We start from the raw sequence: 18,606 nt of genomic DNA, 5'->3' as shown, positions 1-18,606 counted from the left end.
AAGACATATAATCCGTTTCTAAAATATTATATATCTTTATAGATTAAACCATAGATTAAGTGCATTAAAAATTCACCAAAATGCTCAAAGTTTTTGGGGGAAGGACCTCCTAACCAGTGTTGGGACGGTTATTTTTAAGACGTATTCCACTACAAATTACTGAAGACATGCTAAAATGTCATTTGTAATGTATTTAATCACATGACTCAAACTGAGTAACGCATTTTTGAATACTTTGGATTACTTTTGGAATATTTCAAAATCATCTTGTGGAGCTCATTTGTCTGAATCAGTCACTAGTCAGAAACTTGCAGCTCCCTGGTGTTGTTCTGATTGGTGAGGGAGAACGCCAGGGAGCTGCAAGTTTCTGACTAGTGACTGTAGAATACCACCAATTAAACTGTAATGGAATACCGTTACTAATGTCTTGCATTTTAAATTCATAACCCTGTTACTTCTATTCCGCTACTCCCCAACCGTGCTCCTACCCGTTTCATGCGTCCTCCTCCAGTGTTGAAACAAAACCTACACCCTTGGATTTAACTATGGTAAGCCTGGTTTGACATTTTTGATATCTATGCCAATGTAATACTTGAGTTTGGATACCAAAAAAAATGATACCTTACTTTGTGGAACATAATGATGTTTTAACTGTTTTGTCCACGTTCAATAAAATATGCCAAACTTCTTAATGGCTCTGTGCCATGTGAGAAATCCAGTATTTTAGGAGCTTGACCCGTACTCAAGACTATAAATCAGGAAAGCCGGCCTCTGCTGCTCCAATGCTACCATTGGTTTTTTTTTCAATTCTGTCGTCTGGGAGTCTCCTAACTTTATGAACGTACAATGCTCAATCTCTGGAGTACCCCTTTAAAACTGCTGTACACTACAGCTACTTTTACTCAAGTAACAGATCTGAGAACAGGACTTCGGTCAGAGTCTTATCCACCAGTCAATGTTTGTTTTGAGGGATGAGAGTGTTTAAAGGCTGCTTATGAGTCTCTTATCCCCACTGTGGCAAACACAAGCTGTTTACAACACACAGGCACAAGCATGTGCACAAACTCATACAGTCACAGCTATGCACATTAACATTCATGCATAGCAATTTAATTTAACATTTGTATACAGTCACAGTGTACAGTGTGGATGATGATGTTGCTTCACTGAGGATTACCCTCAGCACTGAGAGAGGCTGCTTCAAAGGCAAAAGCTGTATTGATGAAGATTTACAGAGGGAAGATAATGGTGACAGGATGATGGGTATACAGTACATGACAGGGAGAGAAAGGCAGAGAGGTGACAGGCTTTTATGTGAACAGAGGATAAAAAAAGTGAAAAATAGGCAAACTGAATAAGATGAAGGGAAAACAAGAGCAAACACAAGAAGTGGGAGAGTGGATGATAACAGCGAGAGAGCAGGGGAGAGCGGCTGTTAAACAGAAAGAAACAGGGGTTGTAGGAAAATGAAGCGAGCGAGCAAAATACATATGGAGGGATGAGGTGACAAATATAAGGAGCGTGTGTGCATAACGCCAGGCAGTATTAACTTAATATCTGCTTGCTCCCCACTGCTTTCATCCTCAGGCTCTTGGGGACCTTCAGTGTGCCACCAGACTACAGTGAACACACACACATCCAATAGTATTCCACACTACAGCAGGGTATCTGTGGCTTTCATAGAGTATTCCACTAATAAAATACCAACATTACATGATAATATGGTTCACAAACATGTAACACCTGCACACTTACTCCACCCCAGGGAGCCAAAATGACCCAGCCCAGAATCGGCGTGAAGTCGGCATGCTGGATGAAAATAGCCAGGCCACATGTAGTTGCCTGACTCAACTGAGACTGGCCATGAATGACGCCCCAGAATGAGGCCAAATCAGCAGCCCAACTCCGGCTGCCAACACTGCCATCACTGGGCCGTTATCAAAAATGACCTGGCCCAGCTTCGGCTCAAACTCGGCACACTGGAAGAAGTAAGTCGGGCCACATCCAGTTGCCAGACTTGGCTGAGACTCGCCGTGAATGATGCCCCAGAATCAGGCCAAATCAGCTGGTTAGACTCCGGCTGCCGACACTGCCATCACTGTTAACAAAAATGACCTGGCCCAGCTTCGGCCCATACTCGGCATGCCAGAGGAAGTAAGTCTGGCCACATCCGGTTGCCTGACTCAGCTGAGACTCGCAATGAATGATGCCCTAGAATCAGGCCAAATCAGCTGGCCCGATTCTGGCTGCCGACACTGCCATCACTGGGCCATTATCAAAAATGACCCGGCCCAGCTTCGGCCCAAACACCACACACCAGAAGAAGTAAGTAAGGCCACATCCGGTTGCTTGACTCAGCTGAGACTCGCAATGAATGATGCCCCAGAACGGGGCCAAATCAGCTGGCCTGATTCCGGCTGCAGACACTGCCATCACTGGGCCGTTATCAAAAATGACCTGGCCTAGCTTCGGCCAAAATTTGCCCCCCCCAGAAGAATAAGTCGGGCCACATCTGGTTGCTTGACTCAGCTGAGACTCTGCATGAATGCTCCCTAGAATGAGGCCAAATCAGCAGCCTGATTCCGGCTGCCGACACTGCCATCACTGGGATGCCACACAACTTTAATGAAGATGGTGTTTTGATCGTACTTGGATCTTTGTCAGGTCAAAATGTTTGAATTTGATCTCACCATTTTTAGAAGGGTGTTTTAGACAGAATTTCTGTGCATGTATTCGAGATTTCTTTTGTTCTGCCTTTAATTTAATGCAATTTTTAAAGCAGGTGATGTGGTATGACAATTAATTTTTATATGTTTTACAACTTAAGATATATGCCTGATATTGCATTATTGCTTTTTTCTCTACGTACTTTTTTGTATGTAAGTTTCTGTGTAATTTATTGAATTGTTGGCTGCCAATGGTTTTACTACTCAGTGCTTTGGATTGTAATCCACACCTGTCACCATAAAGTTTGTGTGGTGTGGTTTCAACTTTTAAACCATATCAACCTGACAAAGATCCAAGTACGATCAAACTTTGTCTTCATCAAACTTGTGTGACACTGTATGTCATTTCTTTTTTGACAGCCTTGAACCTACGTTATGTGCATTTAATTATTCTTTCTCAACTCTTAGAAACAAGCATGAATATGAATATTGCTTGAATATAATCCAGGTTCCTACTGCATATGTTTGGTATTTCTTAGTGCTACTGTAGCTTTTTATGAGCAAATTATTAATATGCTCAATCATCAAAGAAACAGCAAAGGTTTGCAATATTTTAAAAGACATTAAACCACTTGAGAATTGCTCGGAGCGATTCCTTCTCTCATATATGATCAAAGCTTTTCCCAGTTTTTCTGTATTATTAATAAACTCATACACTTAAATAATAGAAAAAAGGTAATAATATATTACCACATGGGGTTTTAATAACTTGTATTAAGGAAGATGGTACTTTGAGACTGTAAATGTCTAGCCTCTGTATTTCCACTGCAAACCTTGAGGCCAATCTCATACGTACTGTTCAACAGTTCAACAGTTACTGTGGCAAGGACTCCTAAATTGATTCACATCAGGTCACTGACCCCCATTTCATTAGATTTTGCTTCAGGGACCTCCATCTGAAAACATTTTGGCTGTTAGATATAAGACCAGAATTCTATAGGCATCAACTACAGTTGAGACAGACTGTCTTCATTCCCAGGGCGTTAAATACTGCTGATTTGTAAGCAGCGATTTCAATGCCAAAGGTTCGCTTCAGTATCTTTATGAGACACACCAGACTTTCAGTTAACTCCAATGTAAACCCATGCGGGGCAATACTTAACAATGAGTGGAACTGGTGCAGTTTAGGGATAGACCGATATGGATTTTTTAGGGCCGATGCCGATACCGATTTTTTTCCATCACCCTTAGCCGATGACCGATTATGGACTGCCGATCTTCTTGAGCCCATATTTGGGACCGATACTGCTTTTGCTCCCTCAATTTACATCAAAAAAATGACACAATGATAACAAATATTACAGGTCTCAAGTTTAAAATAAGAAACATTTATTGAACAGTAAAAAATACTAAAACAAGATGGAAAGTTGAGGTAGAATATTATTATTATTATTATTATTATTATTATTATTATTATTATTATTATTATGCATTCAAATAAAAAAAAGAGTTCAGTGCTCTTAAATCTTCCAGCAATGTCTTTATAAAATAAACAAATATTTAAGCTGAAGCATAAATAAAACAACAACTACTGTACACATTAGTATTCGCTGCATGTGTGCTGTAGGGTCTTCCGGCAACACAGAGCTGCCCGTGGATGCCTGTCTGTAAATCATGCAAGGGAAAAATAAATCCGCGAACCCACGCGCATATCGGCTGATGCCGATACAAGTAAAAAACTCAAATATCGGCCCGATATATCGGCCAGCCGATGTATCGGTCTATCCTTAGTGCAGTTTAAAAAATAATGAAGTCCATGAAGGTGGAGAGGAGAGCAGGTGGATGGGTCAAAGCAGACTTTCATCCAGGAGGACACACTTCACCAAAAGTCAGTGTGCAATTTACGTATGGTTGTACATGATGTATTTACTTCACGTTACATAATGAAGATACTTATTTTAACCCAAAACGTGATCGTAAACATTAATGACATTAGTTTAAGACATGGGAATAAGAACAGAATGGTTTAGGAGATAACCGTGGACGAAGTGAAAGCTGTGATCACAACAGTCACTTTCATGACTCTTAGTCACATTAGACTCACTTCTATGGTGAATAATTAAATAGTGAATATAAACTATTCCTCATTTTTCTGGGGACTCCCTGAAGGACATGGATTAAGTGCTAGAGTTGTGCATTCAATATGTTTTCTTCCCTTAGAAGTATGCTGTTTGAGGTTTTTTAAAACTGTGTTTGTCTCTTTTGACATAGTCCATTACTTCTTAATTGTACTTCAACTGAGATTTAGCTTGTTTAACATAGATCTAAATTATTAACATCATTATACACTGTTAGTTTCAGTTTATAATTCATATGAACTGTTTTGGTTGAATTTAAATCTACATGATTTCTTAATTAATTGATGTTCCCCCAGTTATTCTTTCTACAATTCTCCTCTCCTCGTCTAATGGCCTCCATCTTGTCCTTTTATCTCATTACCTCTGAGGTGGAAACGCATATTGATTTTTGCTGACCCTTTCATCATCCAGGAGTTACACAGCCTCCACTATCCCATCTACTCGTCCCCTACTGTTCCGTCACATTTCCCTCTCTGAACTCCCACATCTTCATCTCCTTTATTATGAGCTCCGATCAGCTGTGTTACTCTGATCCAGTATCCTAAGCAAGTGTCACGACCTTGTGCACTGGCAGAAATGTGAAAAGCTAAGCTGTGGTCTACAGTATGAAAAATTATATAAACCTGGTGTTTAGTGATTCTATACCATCTGTGAGCTCTTGAACCCATTGTATGACACAACACTCTTCTGTCTAATGGGGGGGATAACAAGCACACTTCCTCTTTCTGTCCGATGTCATTCAGTTATACAAAAAGCAGAGTTCACCGGCTATGGCTGACTGATGGTAGCATTGTCTGAGCATCCATTACATACATTTTAAACCATTATTTCACACAAGGATACAGTTTCCCTGCCTAAATATTTAATTTGGCTGCTATTCTAGAGTCATTGTGTGTGCACAAAAACTTCTCCTAAAAAAGTCTGCTTCATGCATATGTAATCTATAAGTTATAAAAAAGAAGTATATTATGAATAAAACACACACAGACCATGGTAAAACATGGCAATCTATATAATCTAAACCACACCTTTAAGAGAAATGCAGGAAAATCAAATCTACAACAACAGAAAAAGAAACGGTAGACTCCCAAACACTGTCTGCACAAAACGAATAAAGCTGCTAAAACCATTGTTTTCAATATTAACAATGGATCCATCAACTGCGTATGTAGAAAGGTGACGCTCATAGTGATGGAGCCACAGATAATTATCATCCAACTCTGCAGTTTCCCGGAGCTCTGCAGAGCGTTTGAGCTTCTTTTAACTAATCCTTTCTGTTTTCCAGCTGTACCTTTGTTTCGATTCACTCAGCGTTGTCACCTCGCTGCAGTGAAAAAGCTCAAATAAACCCACTTCATACTACCTGTTCAGTGTCACCTGTCACAGTGTCAATTTTGTTTAAGAAAACTATGACTACATATATTCTTTAATGACCTTTTTCCCATAGCCAAGACAAGATGATGATGAGACAGCAACATCATTAAACACACTGTGACTGTATCGACATGCAATGTTGTTGACAAAAAAGACAATACTACAAAGCAGTTTTAAAAATAAAAACTTCAGTAAAATCTCACTTTATTTCCGTTGACGAAAAAAAAGAAGAAGGACTCCACTAGGTGTAACTGCACCATGTTCTAGCCATGACACGGCCACCAGAGCTGATTGCGGCCACTCTAATCAATGCTTGTGATTTCACCAAATGTGCCACAGTGTGTTTCAGAAGCGTGCTCAGAAGCAGCTCTCCCCTCTGTTCCACTAAAAATATGTGCCTAGTCTATGACACTCAGAGGATCATATTATGTAAAAGGTAACAGTGACAACAGAAAGGCTTGGGAGAGAAAAATGGTGATATTTAAGCCCATATTGGAAGTATTCCTTAAACTGAAACTGTTTGACCACGAGACAAGACACTTTCTTCAGAGCTGCATCATTCAATCTTTAGTTTTTCCTTTAGATGATAATGACATAAAATCATATGACTAAAATGACTAAATTATTGGCTATGGCTAAACTAGATTGACTGAAATGATCAAAGTAATCTGATGACTACAAAAAGCCCTTGGTTGGTTGGAAGACTAGAAAGGCACCACACGAGTCCATCCAAGTCTATTTTAAAAGAGACGATAATGTTAACAGTTTTTATACTGAAATTACAGTATGGTTAGGTACGGTTTTCTTTGACTAAGAGAAGACTAACAAACCTTTAGTCAACTAAAACTTGACTAAAAAAAGGATGAGGTTGACTGAAGGTGCTTTCACCCCGAACCAGTTTGGTTCAGTTACAACAAACTCAAGTCCATGTGTGGTTAGTATGATTGGTTTAGTCTGGTTTGGAAGCTGTAAATCGAACCCTGGTGTGGACCAAACAACCAAACCGAGAGCACTCGAAAAGGTGGATCTCAGTCTGCTTCCAAACAAACTCTAGTGCAGAAAGAAACAAAGAAAACGAACTACAGGATTTTATGATAACGAATATGTGATTTTAGCATGCTTTCAACAGCTAAACTAAAAAATCCATCTGCTGATTGCGGAATCTATCCTCCAACTTGTAACTGATCCTGATAAAGGCCATGTCTATACCTATTTGTGCTAATACATACATGTAACCATGGCAACACGTTTACACATCAGTGAGGATATTTTCCCTGATTAAAAAGTGTGTGTGTGACTTTGATCCCACAGTATTAAAACCTGAATCATTACTGTACAATACAGCTCCTGTCCACCCTGTCTCTATGATGGTCATTATTCATAACATGCAAGTGATTTGCAGTCTAATAATAGCCTCCTAATAATGCTTACAATCAGTTATTTCCCTATGAGCTCTTTGCGAAACCACGGAACATAAATATAAAACACTTTAGAAGCATTAAAGTGCAGCTGCATAAACATCTGTCAGTCACTAGATTTTGATTTCCCCAAGTGTGTCCTGATGATGCAAAATACAAAACTGTCCAATCACAGAGCGACCTGTCAGTTGCTAGAACTTCATGTTTACTTCTCTTGATGCGTTTGAAAAAAGTCAGCATGCACAGGAACCAGAACTGAAATGTAACAATGAATAATTTTTTCCATCTGGTGCGGACCAAATGAACCAACATACAGGTGTGAACGCACCCTAAATATGCTTAAATCTAACAAGGACATTTGACACAAGACTAAGACAAATATGTATAAGATGTATTTGGTTTCATACTGCCACACAGCAGTGGTGTATATGGCGGTATACCCACCTAATAGCCAAAAAGCCACTGGAATATCTAGAAGAGTATACACACTTCCTCTACCTCATTAACTGCCAACACACCACAGCCTCACTCCACACTGTATAAAACACCACTACAGTTTGTTTCCCTGTGGTTTCACTTAAACTCTCCTGCTTGTTTCTGAAACTTATTTTCTACCTGCAGACATCAACAGCCCTTCCACCTTGTTCTCCCCTGTTCTCTATTACATTTCTGACAGGCAATAACAATGAAATGCTTATTACAATTGTCTGCACTTGTACCAATTCCCCAGCGTTCCAACACAAACATTGGACTTTCGTGCCTATGGGGCATTGAAGGTATTTGGAGAGATACAGGAACCGTAGTGTGATTTATGCACACACGCACGCACGCACGCACGCACGCACGCACACACACTGTCAAACTCACGCTGCAGAGGAGCGCACACACAAACACGGACAGAAATCAGAGAAAAAGAAAATGAATCCCCAACAAATGGATACACACATACACAGAGGTGTCAACACATAAGCACACACACATGAATAGTAACAGCTATTCATGTTGCCACACAAACACACCCACGTACTATTTCACTTATGCAGAGTTGTACCCACGTAAACAAACAAAAAAAAATACATGCACTGACTCGGATCCATGCGCACACACACACACACACACACACACACACACCAGAGAAACACACTTTCTCTGGGTCTCGAGACGGTGCGAGCAGCTGAAGCCCACTCCCCATCGCATGACTCAGACAGCCATATGCCGCCGCAGGGCCTATTGTACAGAGGAGATGCAGAGGGAGGGGGGAAGAGGTGGGGGCTGACGGTGGAGGACAAGAGAGGAGGAGGCACAGCGCAAGTTTCACAGTTACAACAAAAGACAGGGAGGAGGAGTGAGAGGGGGAACAAACAGGAGAGAAAGCAAAGGAAGACAAGGAGGAGGAGGCAACAGATAGGAGGAACAAAAGAAAGATGACAGGGCGAGATAAGGGAATGAGAGAAGAGCGGAGGAAGGGGAGGAGGAGAGGTGGATTCCGAAAGACGAAAGAAAGACCAAACCGGAGCTAATGACAATTCAGACTGAGAGCCCAGCTGATGAGGAGGCATTAAATACCAAAAACTGCGTCCTTTAATCTACACTACAGTGTCTAATGTCCTCATGAAGCACATGTGCTCTAGTGCAGAGTTCATTGTTTCATTCACCGGTTCATCCATTGAGAAGGGCAATCGTGGCTGCAGTTGCCACGGTGACTCATGGCTTGTACAATCATTAGCCCATCCATGAGTCACAGATGAACAGGCCATTTTACACACTGTATGTGTAATCAAACAACGTAACAGTAAACATGTCATCCCCCTGCCACGGGTTAGTCATTGTTTGGGCTAATTATTTCATTAGCATGTCATGCAGTCATGTTAGACGCTGATGATTGCTGACATACAGTATGGCCTTTGTCCGTGGATTCATATTTGAACCGTGTGCTGACACACACACACTCTGATTAGCAATCAGCAGCAAGATTTTAACGCCAGAGATTGCATTAGTTTCATCAAAATATCACTGGCATTGTTGGAAATGTCTCCTGTTCTGACCCTGAATAAACACATTATGTAAATCAGTGGATTTTTCAGAGATGCACTGGAAGTTTGAAAACAAACAAACAAAAAAAAAATCCACTATGAAACTCTTCACCACTTCAAATCTAAATAAAGCTTTTAGCACATCTAGGGAACTACAGTTATAAAAAACTAAAACCGATCTGTTATCTACACAAAAACACTACAGTTTTGAGAAGCAGCCTAATTAATGTTTGCAAACTGTAGCTACAACTGGAAAAGAGAGCATCCTAAGGTACAGACTGTTGATTACATACATATTTATTACATTCAATACATTGTAACAGGTGCAGCCTACTCATTTTAACAGCTTAAATACTGAAGATACAAAATAAGAACTATTAAGTCTATGAGTATAAAATATTAATTTGGTTTCCATTAAAGTTTAATTCTCCTGAAATTGATGCAACACCATTAGCCAAATAATTTCTTAAACTACAAAGTGATGTGTCTTTTCCATGGATGTAGAAAAGTATGAATAAACTGGATACAGCACTGGAGGTGGGGCCCTGTTCATGCCTATAAAAGTTGCACATTAGGCCACAAAAGTTCAGCTTCCCAGGTGTAAAATCAAAATCTCTAGCTTACACTAGAGACTTTACCAGCTGAGCTGCTACCTTCCAGTTTAGCGCTTAGTTAAATTTAATGGGGATAAAATGATTTGATCCCCTGGCTCTTCTACATTTTTGTAATGTTATCGGCCTAAAGGGATCAAATTCTGATGGTAAATCGAAGCATTTCACATGGGTTGTGACACTCAAAAAAATGTATCCACTGATTTACAGACGTCTCTGAGAATTAGTCTTTTTGGGCCGAATGGCGTCACATGATGGACCTGAAAGCTGTAGTTACAAAGTTTGGCCACTATGACAAATTGGCTTCAAATGCCAGCGCACTTCCTGGGGACCTGTTTTCCACTCACGAATGATCTTTGGCTGAATGCAGACACCAGGTTGCTGAAAGCTCCTCAATGAGACAACAGCAAAAAATGTTCATTTTAGCCGTTACAGCTACGGCTAATATAAACTTCCCCCTGTGTCATTTTAACAGGTGAAAGTTAAGACAGCTGCAGTTAAAAATATTACGACTGCTACCTGACTGATGCTGTCCATACGAAATTCGTCCATTTCATCCCAGTTGTTCTCCATTTCTGAAAGCTTACAGACAGACAAAACCAAGCAGTACCACCAGACACCGTGGAGGCAGTGTAGCATAGTTCAATCGACATACGACCATCGGAAAAGACGACAAAATTGGACGTCCTAGTTGCGGAGTTGGGCCAGATCGAGCTAAATGCTAGAATGAAACAAATCAGTAATATAGTGAAAAGAATTCTAGTGTCAGGATGTATGTATAAGGGCAGCACAGACCACCGCTGTCAACAAAGCTGCCTCCATTCAAAGGTACATTATTACGACCTCCTCCACTGTTGCCTCATTTGCTTTTGTCAGACACATCTGACTCTGCCCTCTAGTGCATTCTACTGGCTGTATCTGGGCTATCAAAAAGCACGCATGGAAGTATGAGGACATTGACGATTACAATGTTCGGAAACTGATGCATCTATTTTCGAACTTAAAAAGGAGTATAAATGAGCCTTAAGGCCATTAATTATGGAGCCTCTGCCATCACAGTCAATGTAATGTCTGTGAAGTTCTGTCAAAGCTTTGACTGTGTTGACTGTTAAACATCTTTAATTAAGGCTCTTCCTTTTGGTAATTAGCGTAATTGTTAGGAACAAACAGAGATGCATCATGCCCTGATCACATCTGCCTGCGTCCTTCAGACACACACACACACACCCCCGCGCATTTGAACCACTTTCAACTGTATACACAACAGCAGATTACTGTACAATTCTGTGTTCAGACAAAGCATGCAGCTTGTTCAAGGTGTTTAAATCTGATGGTCTGATGGTCATTGTGCACAGGCACAATGTTTGCTATGTTTTGTCAGCATAACTTAGGCTTAGTCTGGATATAAAGGGCAGTCATGTGTGTTCATAATAAGTCTTGTCAGTGATCAGACACCTACCTGGTCTATCTCCATGAGCTTGGGGAAGGCCCCCGGCCACTCAATGGCCACCTTGACGATGTCTGCCGGTGGCGGCATGGCTGACGGGGATTTGGTGGTGTGGGTCTCGCTGCCTCACACCTCTGTCACTACTACTGGAGGTAGCTCATCCAAACCTGCAGGAGAGGAGTGAAGGAGAGGATGGAAGGAGAGATGAAAGAAAACAGAAGTGGATGGGAATAAGAAGAGAGGAAAATGGGGCACATTAGTCAAGAACTAGGTCATTATTTGAGTTGTTTGCTTACATTAGCATCCTCTAAACTGAAGAATTTTATATATGACTGTGGAGAAAGGGCAACAAGAGCGATGCTGAAAAATACATGTGTAATGTGCACAGTGCAGTGCTCGGGAGACTGCTCATCAGCAACTTATAAATTCACATTAGCAGCAGAAGCTACTGAACAGCTCAAACCAACAGTTCACTTTCATGCAAACTTTAAGGCGAAATTAACAAGTTCGCACTCAGAAATTTCACCTGGGAGCTCCCTGAAGTCAGATTTAAAAACGGTGAACCTCACCGACCCTGACCTCAAAATCCAAGATGGCTGCTGTGTGCATCAACAGCAATGAAGCCATAGTAATATACTGTTTATTAGCACATCTGTCTTATTTGTTTCTCATTTAAACAGACGTGCAGATAGTCCTGTCCAACTTCTATCAACGGACATGTTGCTACAGTGTTTGTATGTGCAAAATATGGCGTAATGCATTGTCTTGTGGTATCACTAACAATTGCTAACCTAGCTTGAACTGGTGTTGCTAACAATATCTTGGTTTTCCAACTTGTTGTACTGGAACATGATTACTCAGTTGTGATATCATTCCTAGGTCTGGCCCCTGACCTCTGAGACAAATGGGACGCGGCAACAGACAACTTCTCAACCCCCCACCCCGACCCTAGCATTTCCAAGTGATTGGCGCCACTGTTGCATCCGGATCGCTTTCTGTTTTCGTCGGAGCTTAGCAACTACCAACAACACAGGACACACTGCATTTTGTTCTCCACAGTTGCTTTAGTTGTTTGGTAACTGCAAAGAACATACATTGATTCTCTTTGATAAATGGGGATTGCTACCGAAATTAAAGTGCTATCCTCTTCCTGTTTTGGTTTCACAATGGTTGACATACTTCCTTTGTGCCGGCAATTGAGCCTTTACTTTCCTGGGAGGTTGTACCCCATAGCAGACAGAATTGCATAGTGATAGCAAGGCTTATAGGAAGCCAATCTGAAGACAGATGGTGCCATTATTTATAGCCATTCCACTGAGCAATCAACATTGACTTTATAATGATAAGTTAGAGCAAAGGCACATGTCTATTTCCACATTAAATGTTTAGAGGAAATAAATCAATTGACCTACTTACTCCAGTTCACGGTTATTTGAGCAGACGCACACAAAGTATGCACACTGGCCTCTTATATTATCATTACCATCTGAGGTCAGGTCTTCCAGCCGCAATGCATAAGGGTTTATCATTAGTGCTAGTATAGAAACCACACATGCATTACCTGCCATCTCTAGCCATTAGCCCACATTTAAAACACGCTCCTCTGTCTGTTTTACGGTTAACCTTAGAAACCAAGCACTTCATGCAAAGTTCTACAAATACCAGTGCTTGAAATAGTATTCAAACACACAGTTCAACTTCTCATACTCACGTATACAAACTAAAGCAGACAAACAGATTTTTTATTTGTCCTCTGAGATGACTTTTTTTTTTCCAGCGGTAGTCTAATTTAATTTGCAGTTGTTGACACACAGAACATTAGTACATGCCGGTGGGGCGGATTCACTCACAAGCTTAATTCAAATCAAAGTTTAACTGCTAATGAGGTCACAGCAGGTGAGTGAATTGAAAAGTTACAACGTTTTAAAAGATGTACGCCGTTTCACTGGGATGCAGCCTCAGCTCAGTCATTTAAACACAGCAGAAAGACACAAACTGCTCCGGCAGCATCTCGGTGCGACTTTCAGAGTGAAATATGTGATTCCTTTTAGACGTTGTCACAGTAATAACAGCACAAGAGTGCCTGCAGTTTGTGAGATAAAGCAGCTCCATCTCTCTTTCACAAAAGTGATGTAGCAGCACTTTAACCACAATAGCCACTTTAGCCAGTAAGCATGCAGGACAGCAGCAGCTTAAGCAGGTTACTAATACAGAGCTTCTTCTTCTGGCATTTTCCACTAACTTAAAGCGGTACTTCTTCAATTTTACACATAAAAGGTCACTTTACTCATCATGGGGAGCACAAAACAGCCATTAAGAACATTTGAGTAAATGTCCTCTGTGGGTCTGGATGAACTTTGACAAATCTGAGTAAATTACTCAACTGACATCACCCAGATGTCTCAGCTGGGGTCTGAAGTAAAACATAACTGATAAAGTAGCTGGACTGATACATCTGCAGACATTAGCATGTCGCAGCTATATCATATGTGCCAGGTGATATGCAACAAGAACTTGCGATAAAATAAATGCCAAATACATTTTAAGTAATTTAGAGACAGTGCCTCGATTGCATAGTTTGTCCACCAGAGAGCACCGACAAGTTTATTTTGCAACTTCACAATGAGATTTTCTTAAAAATACACAATGAAGGGTTTTCCTCAAACAAACAAAAAAATGTATACTCATTCAGAAGTAATCCCTTTCAATCACCACTTATGACCCACTAGAAGTGTGTGGCAGTGTATTTGCCTGTATTTTCATATTCTTTTCTTATTTTCTGTGTTTGGGAAGTTTATGGATGTGTACCCCCGTCTGGTGTGGTCGTGACTTAAAACCTTTGAAACCTGAGCAAATGTGGTTTCATTTTCAATTAATATTAGCAGATTTATTGCAATCAGATTTTCTTATGTTTGCAAATATCAGCCTTAAGAATCCAGTATCAGCCAGGCTTTTGTTTGGAGACTACAACTTTTTAACACAAAACCTACCTTACAAACTGGAGTGTGAAGTTTTAAAGGTGTGGGCGTTTCTAATTAATTATTTTTTCTGTCTCTTTCTTTCAAGTCCTCCAACTTTACAGTGCAATACCAAAACAGGAGGCGAAGGCAATGGGCAGAGAAAGGACAAGGACAGAGTGAAGAGCAATAGAGGAGCTTTTATTACTTTTTTTTTTTTTTTTTTAACTTTTATTTTCCAGTGAGTCACATAAAATATACTAGAAAAAAGGCCATCATATCTTTCAATGGCCAAAACACAACTCGAAAACACAAGCAGATACTGAATCTGAACAACCCTGGTTGCCCTGATTTGAACTTGAAGTTGAACAATGTATTAACTCTTTACAGTTTAAAGTACTCTTAAATATATAAATATGAATAAATAGAAAACACTATTGGGGGGAGGGCCTAAACATTTGCCTGGTTTGCCTCTCCTGACGATGCACCCCTGGGTTCATAAGCATAGCAACAAGCAGACCAATACTCTTCTCTTTCACACCAACACACAGACTCAAACATTGGTCCGGCAGCCCCTCCCTGGCTTCTGTCCCTCTACAGAGGAGATATCTGATAGAGGAACAGGCAGCCGACTTGACCCGAAGCCCTGTGGCTTTCTAAAATAAGCCAGTTAGAAGTCCCATGGTGGAAAAATAGCCAAATCACGGTTCCTCTGAGCCACACAGGGGGAGCTGGGTAAAGCCACTTCTGCATGCTTGCGGGGGGTCTAATGAAACCCACCACTGCACAGTTGTCAAGTGGAAAATGCACCACAGATATCCCCAAAACCCACTGAGGAAGGCATCAATAATTTACCTCCCTAGCCTGTCTAGAAAGCTTGGATCATCCCAGTTCCTGGTTTAGAAGCCTGTTTACATATTTAATCTCAATCCATAATGCATTCAGACTGGCTCGGAGTAATTCCTGGGAGAAAACTATTGAGCTGAGTAGTGTGTGTGTTGATATATACAGCATGTGTGCATGAACACAGACAGAATGATGAAATGTGTGCGCGCACAAACACTGACCAGAATGGTTTTTGTGTGCATGTCTGGAGTCCGTGTGCTGCTGTACAGTGTAAACAGCAATGTTTGAGTATTTATATGTATGTGTGCGTTTAATGAGCAGGTATTAATTTAAAGATAGTTTATGTAATGAGACTGGCCTGGCGTTGTGTGTGAGTCACCCCATAATGATCCACATAGCCTTTATTCAAGGGCCCGTTGTCATGGCAGCCACTGCATCAATAGCTCGAGATGTGGATGCATCTTTCTTTCCAAAGCGCGTGTCATACTCAAGTCACGTTTGTCACAACTCCCCAAAAATGACTCACTCCACCCCTCTGCTTTGAATTTCAACCCTTGAAATATGACCGAGTGTGTTTACTGAAGATTAGAGTAGTTTCATAACGTATGTTAAATACTTTGCGAGGCGCTTTGCCTTCAGTGACATTCAGCGTATGCAGCTGTGTATCTCTCCGTTTCCCTCTCCCCATGCCTCTCCCCTGCAACCTTATGCAGAGAAAATATCGCTTCTGGTCACCATTCTTGGAACAGCAAGGTGGTGAATAAGATGTGGGGAGAGGAAAATGGAAAGAAAACACTGAGACAGATATAAACATCTGGCACAATCCTGCACACATTACACTTCATGGATTATTTGCTGAAACAAACATATAGTTTGAAGAATACAAGCAGCACCATCCTGTTTATTCTGTTAGAATAAAAAATGTGTCTCACAAGCCTTACTTTACATACACACAGAATGTGTGAATGAGTGATTCATTCAGTCATATTCTATAGATAACAGCATGTTAGTCATCGATGCCCAGATTATCATCCCTCTCAATACTGACTGAAGACATGGTGAGGCAGTCAGCGGGAGCTATAAAACTGCCACTCTTGAGACAGGCTGTCAAGATTTTTAACCATGCTGGAGCTGCGTGGCTGTACAGGGATTTCAGTGTCGCGCTGTTGCTTATTCTGAAATATCACGACAATTATTTGATGGATTGCTATGAAATTTTGTACAGATGTTCACGTTAACCTCAGAATGAATCCTAATAACGTTAGTGATCATCTGACCTTTCAACCAGTGCCATCATGAGGTTCACATGGGGTTTGAGTGAAATGTTTCAACAGCTGTCAGAATGTTAGCATGTTCAGCACAGCAGTCCTTTAGGGGTGGGCGATATAACAACAGACTAGGTATCGTCTTAGATTTTGAATACTGTAATACCGTGTTGCCTTATCTTCATTTTGAAGGGTGCATTATTTAATTTTCTGAACTTACCAGACTCTTATAGCTGCGGGTGCGCAGTCATTTGTCTTTACTCACTTTATCATTATATTAACATTATTTGTGATTATTTATCAAAATTCTCATTGTCTAAAAATTTTGTGAAAGCACCAGTCGTCAAACCTACAATATCGTTGCATTACTGGTATTAAAGTATTTGAAAAAAAAAAAAGAAAAAAAAAGAAGTGACATTAGATTCTCTCAATATCGCCCAGCCCTTGGCGAAATGTTTAAGTATAGCTACCGCTTCATAGACCCGGGAGTATTGTTGTAGAGCCTTTATCTTGTCTCAACTGCAAAAGAGAGCCAACCTAAAGGATCATTTCAGTTTATGTTAACTTTTGTCTTGTTTTCGTAGTTTACTAAAACCGTCACCAAATAACTTGGTGTCACTGTCACCAAGTTAAATGCTGAGGCCTAGGAATTCAGCGCCAAAAGTACAACTTGACAATGAACATGAGCAGAGAGATTTTAAACAAACACTCGGATAAGCCAAACTGATTTTGAAAAAAGAACAAAGGTAAACAATAAAATTAACACCCAAACTGTCAGCTGTAAACAAAAGCAGTTCAATAAATTGGCTGGAATTATCTATCGGTCGATAGTAGTTTCGTCGCAGATTAAGCAAAATCTGGGTACGTTGTTGGACGAGTTATGTGAAACTGCAGTGAAGAAATGATATATTTGACAAACAGTGACATGCATCAGCATCTGACCTGGTGGAGCCTGTCGGTGACTGAAATCACTCTGATTGGTGGTTCAGCTCAGTGCCCAAGAAGGGAAACAAAAGTGAGGAAAGTAAACAAAAAGTTGAATTCATGAGGGTGTGAGGTCAAAACAAACTTGTTTTTATAAAGGTGAGATTATTTCTTTAGCCGTTGAGTTCATGATCAGAAAAGGTTTGTAAATGTTTGTGTCATTGTTCGCTAGCGCACAGTAAATATGCTTTGTTCTTTTAACATCAGGTTGTGTTAGTAATGTGCTAACTGGTTAACTCGCGTCTTGAATCCTTCCTGTCGGTCTTCTGCTTTCCCTTTTTGAATGACAATTACAGACTAATGCCGCCTGCTGCTATGGAGAGTTATTTCCTCTCACACAGGCACAGAATGTACGTCCTAGTTTGGTCATCGGCTGTAGTCTTTATGGTGTGTTCGGGTGCAATTTTTTAGCTGACACATGCAAAGTGAGGCAAAACAACAGCCTTTAACACAGCTCGTTCTTTGATGTCTGTTTGGTGTGTCTGGGCCTTTAAATATCAGTATTGCCTTCTTGATCGAGCAATACTGTAAACATCTATTAAAATTTAGAGTCTAACTTAAGACTGGTCCAATTCTGACCTCCATACTTACTGCATTTGTGAAGGCATACAGTCTGTCTTTGCAAAGAGTGACTAGTTTAGATAAGCTGGATAACCTGACCTATGTTTATGTCTTGTCTGACTGCCTAACTGGTCATTTTCCTTGCCCAGTCAGACTTTGTTGTAGCACAAGTTCCAAAAATAAGTCCCTAGATGCAATAAAATAGAAAGTGGAGGGTTTGTCTGTGTGAAGTCAAAATATAAGGCTATCCTCCTGACTGAGGTTTTGCTTTGGTTTTCCAGTAAAGACAGCAAGTGTGTGTGTGTG

At 40.6% G+C, this 18,606-nt stretch overlaps 1 protein-coding gene across 5 annotated transcripts in view; it reads right to left on the bottom strand.

Moving 5' to 3' along the window:
- Positions 1-18,606, bottom strand: part of elmo1 (engulfment and cell motility 1 (ced-12 homolog, C. elegans)) — a 147,008-nt gene that overhangs the window by 89,494 nt on the left and 38,908 nt on the right. For all 5 annotated transcript variants that reach the window (XM_033636876.2, XM_033636877.2, XM_078175842.1 and 2 more), the window contains exon 2: positions 11,700-11,854. In XM_033636876.2, the coding sequence (XP_033492767.1) occupies positions 11,700-11,777 (78 nt within the window). In that variant the 5' untranslated portion in view covers positions 11,778-11,854. The remainder of the gene's footprint in view (positions 1-11,699; positions 11,855-18,606) is intronic.

This window comes from Epinephelus lanceolatus, chromosome 16, assembly GCF_041903045.1.
Source record: "Epinephelus lanceolatus isolate andai-2023 chromosome 16, ASM4190304v1, whole genome shotgun sequence".
NCBI classification, from domain to species: Eukaryota; Metazoa; Chordata; class Actinopteri; order Perciformes; family Serranidae; genus Epinephelus; species Epinephelus lanceolatus.
This window is presented reverse-complemented; position numbering and strand designations above follow the sequence as displayed.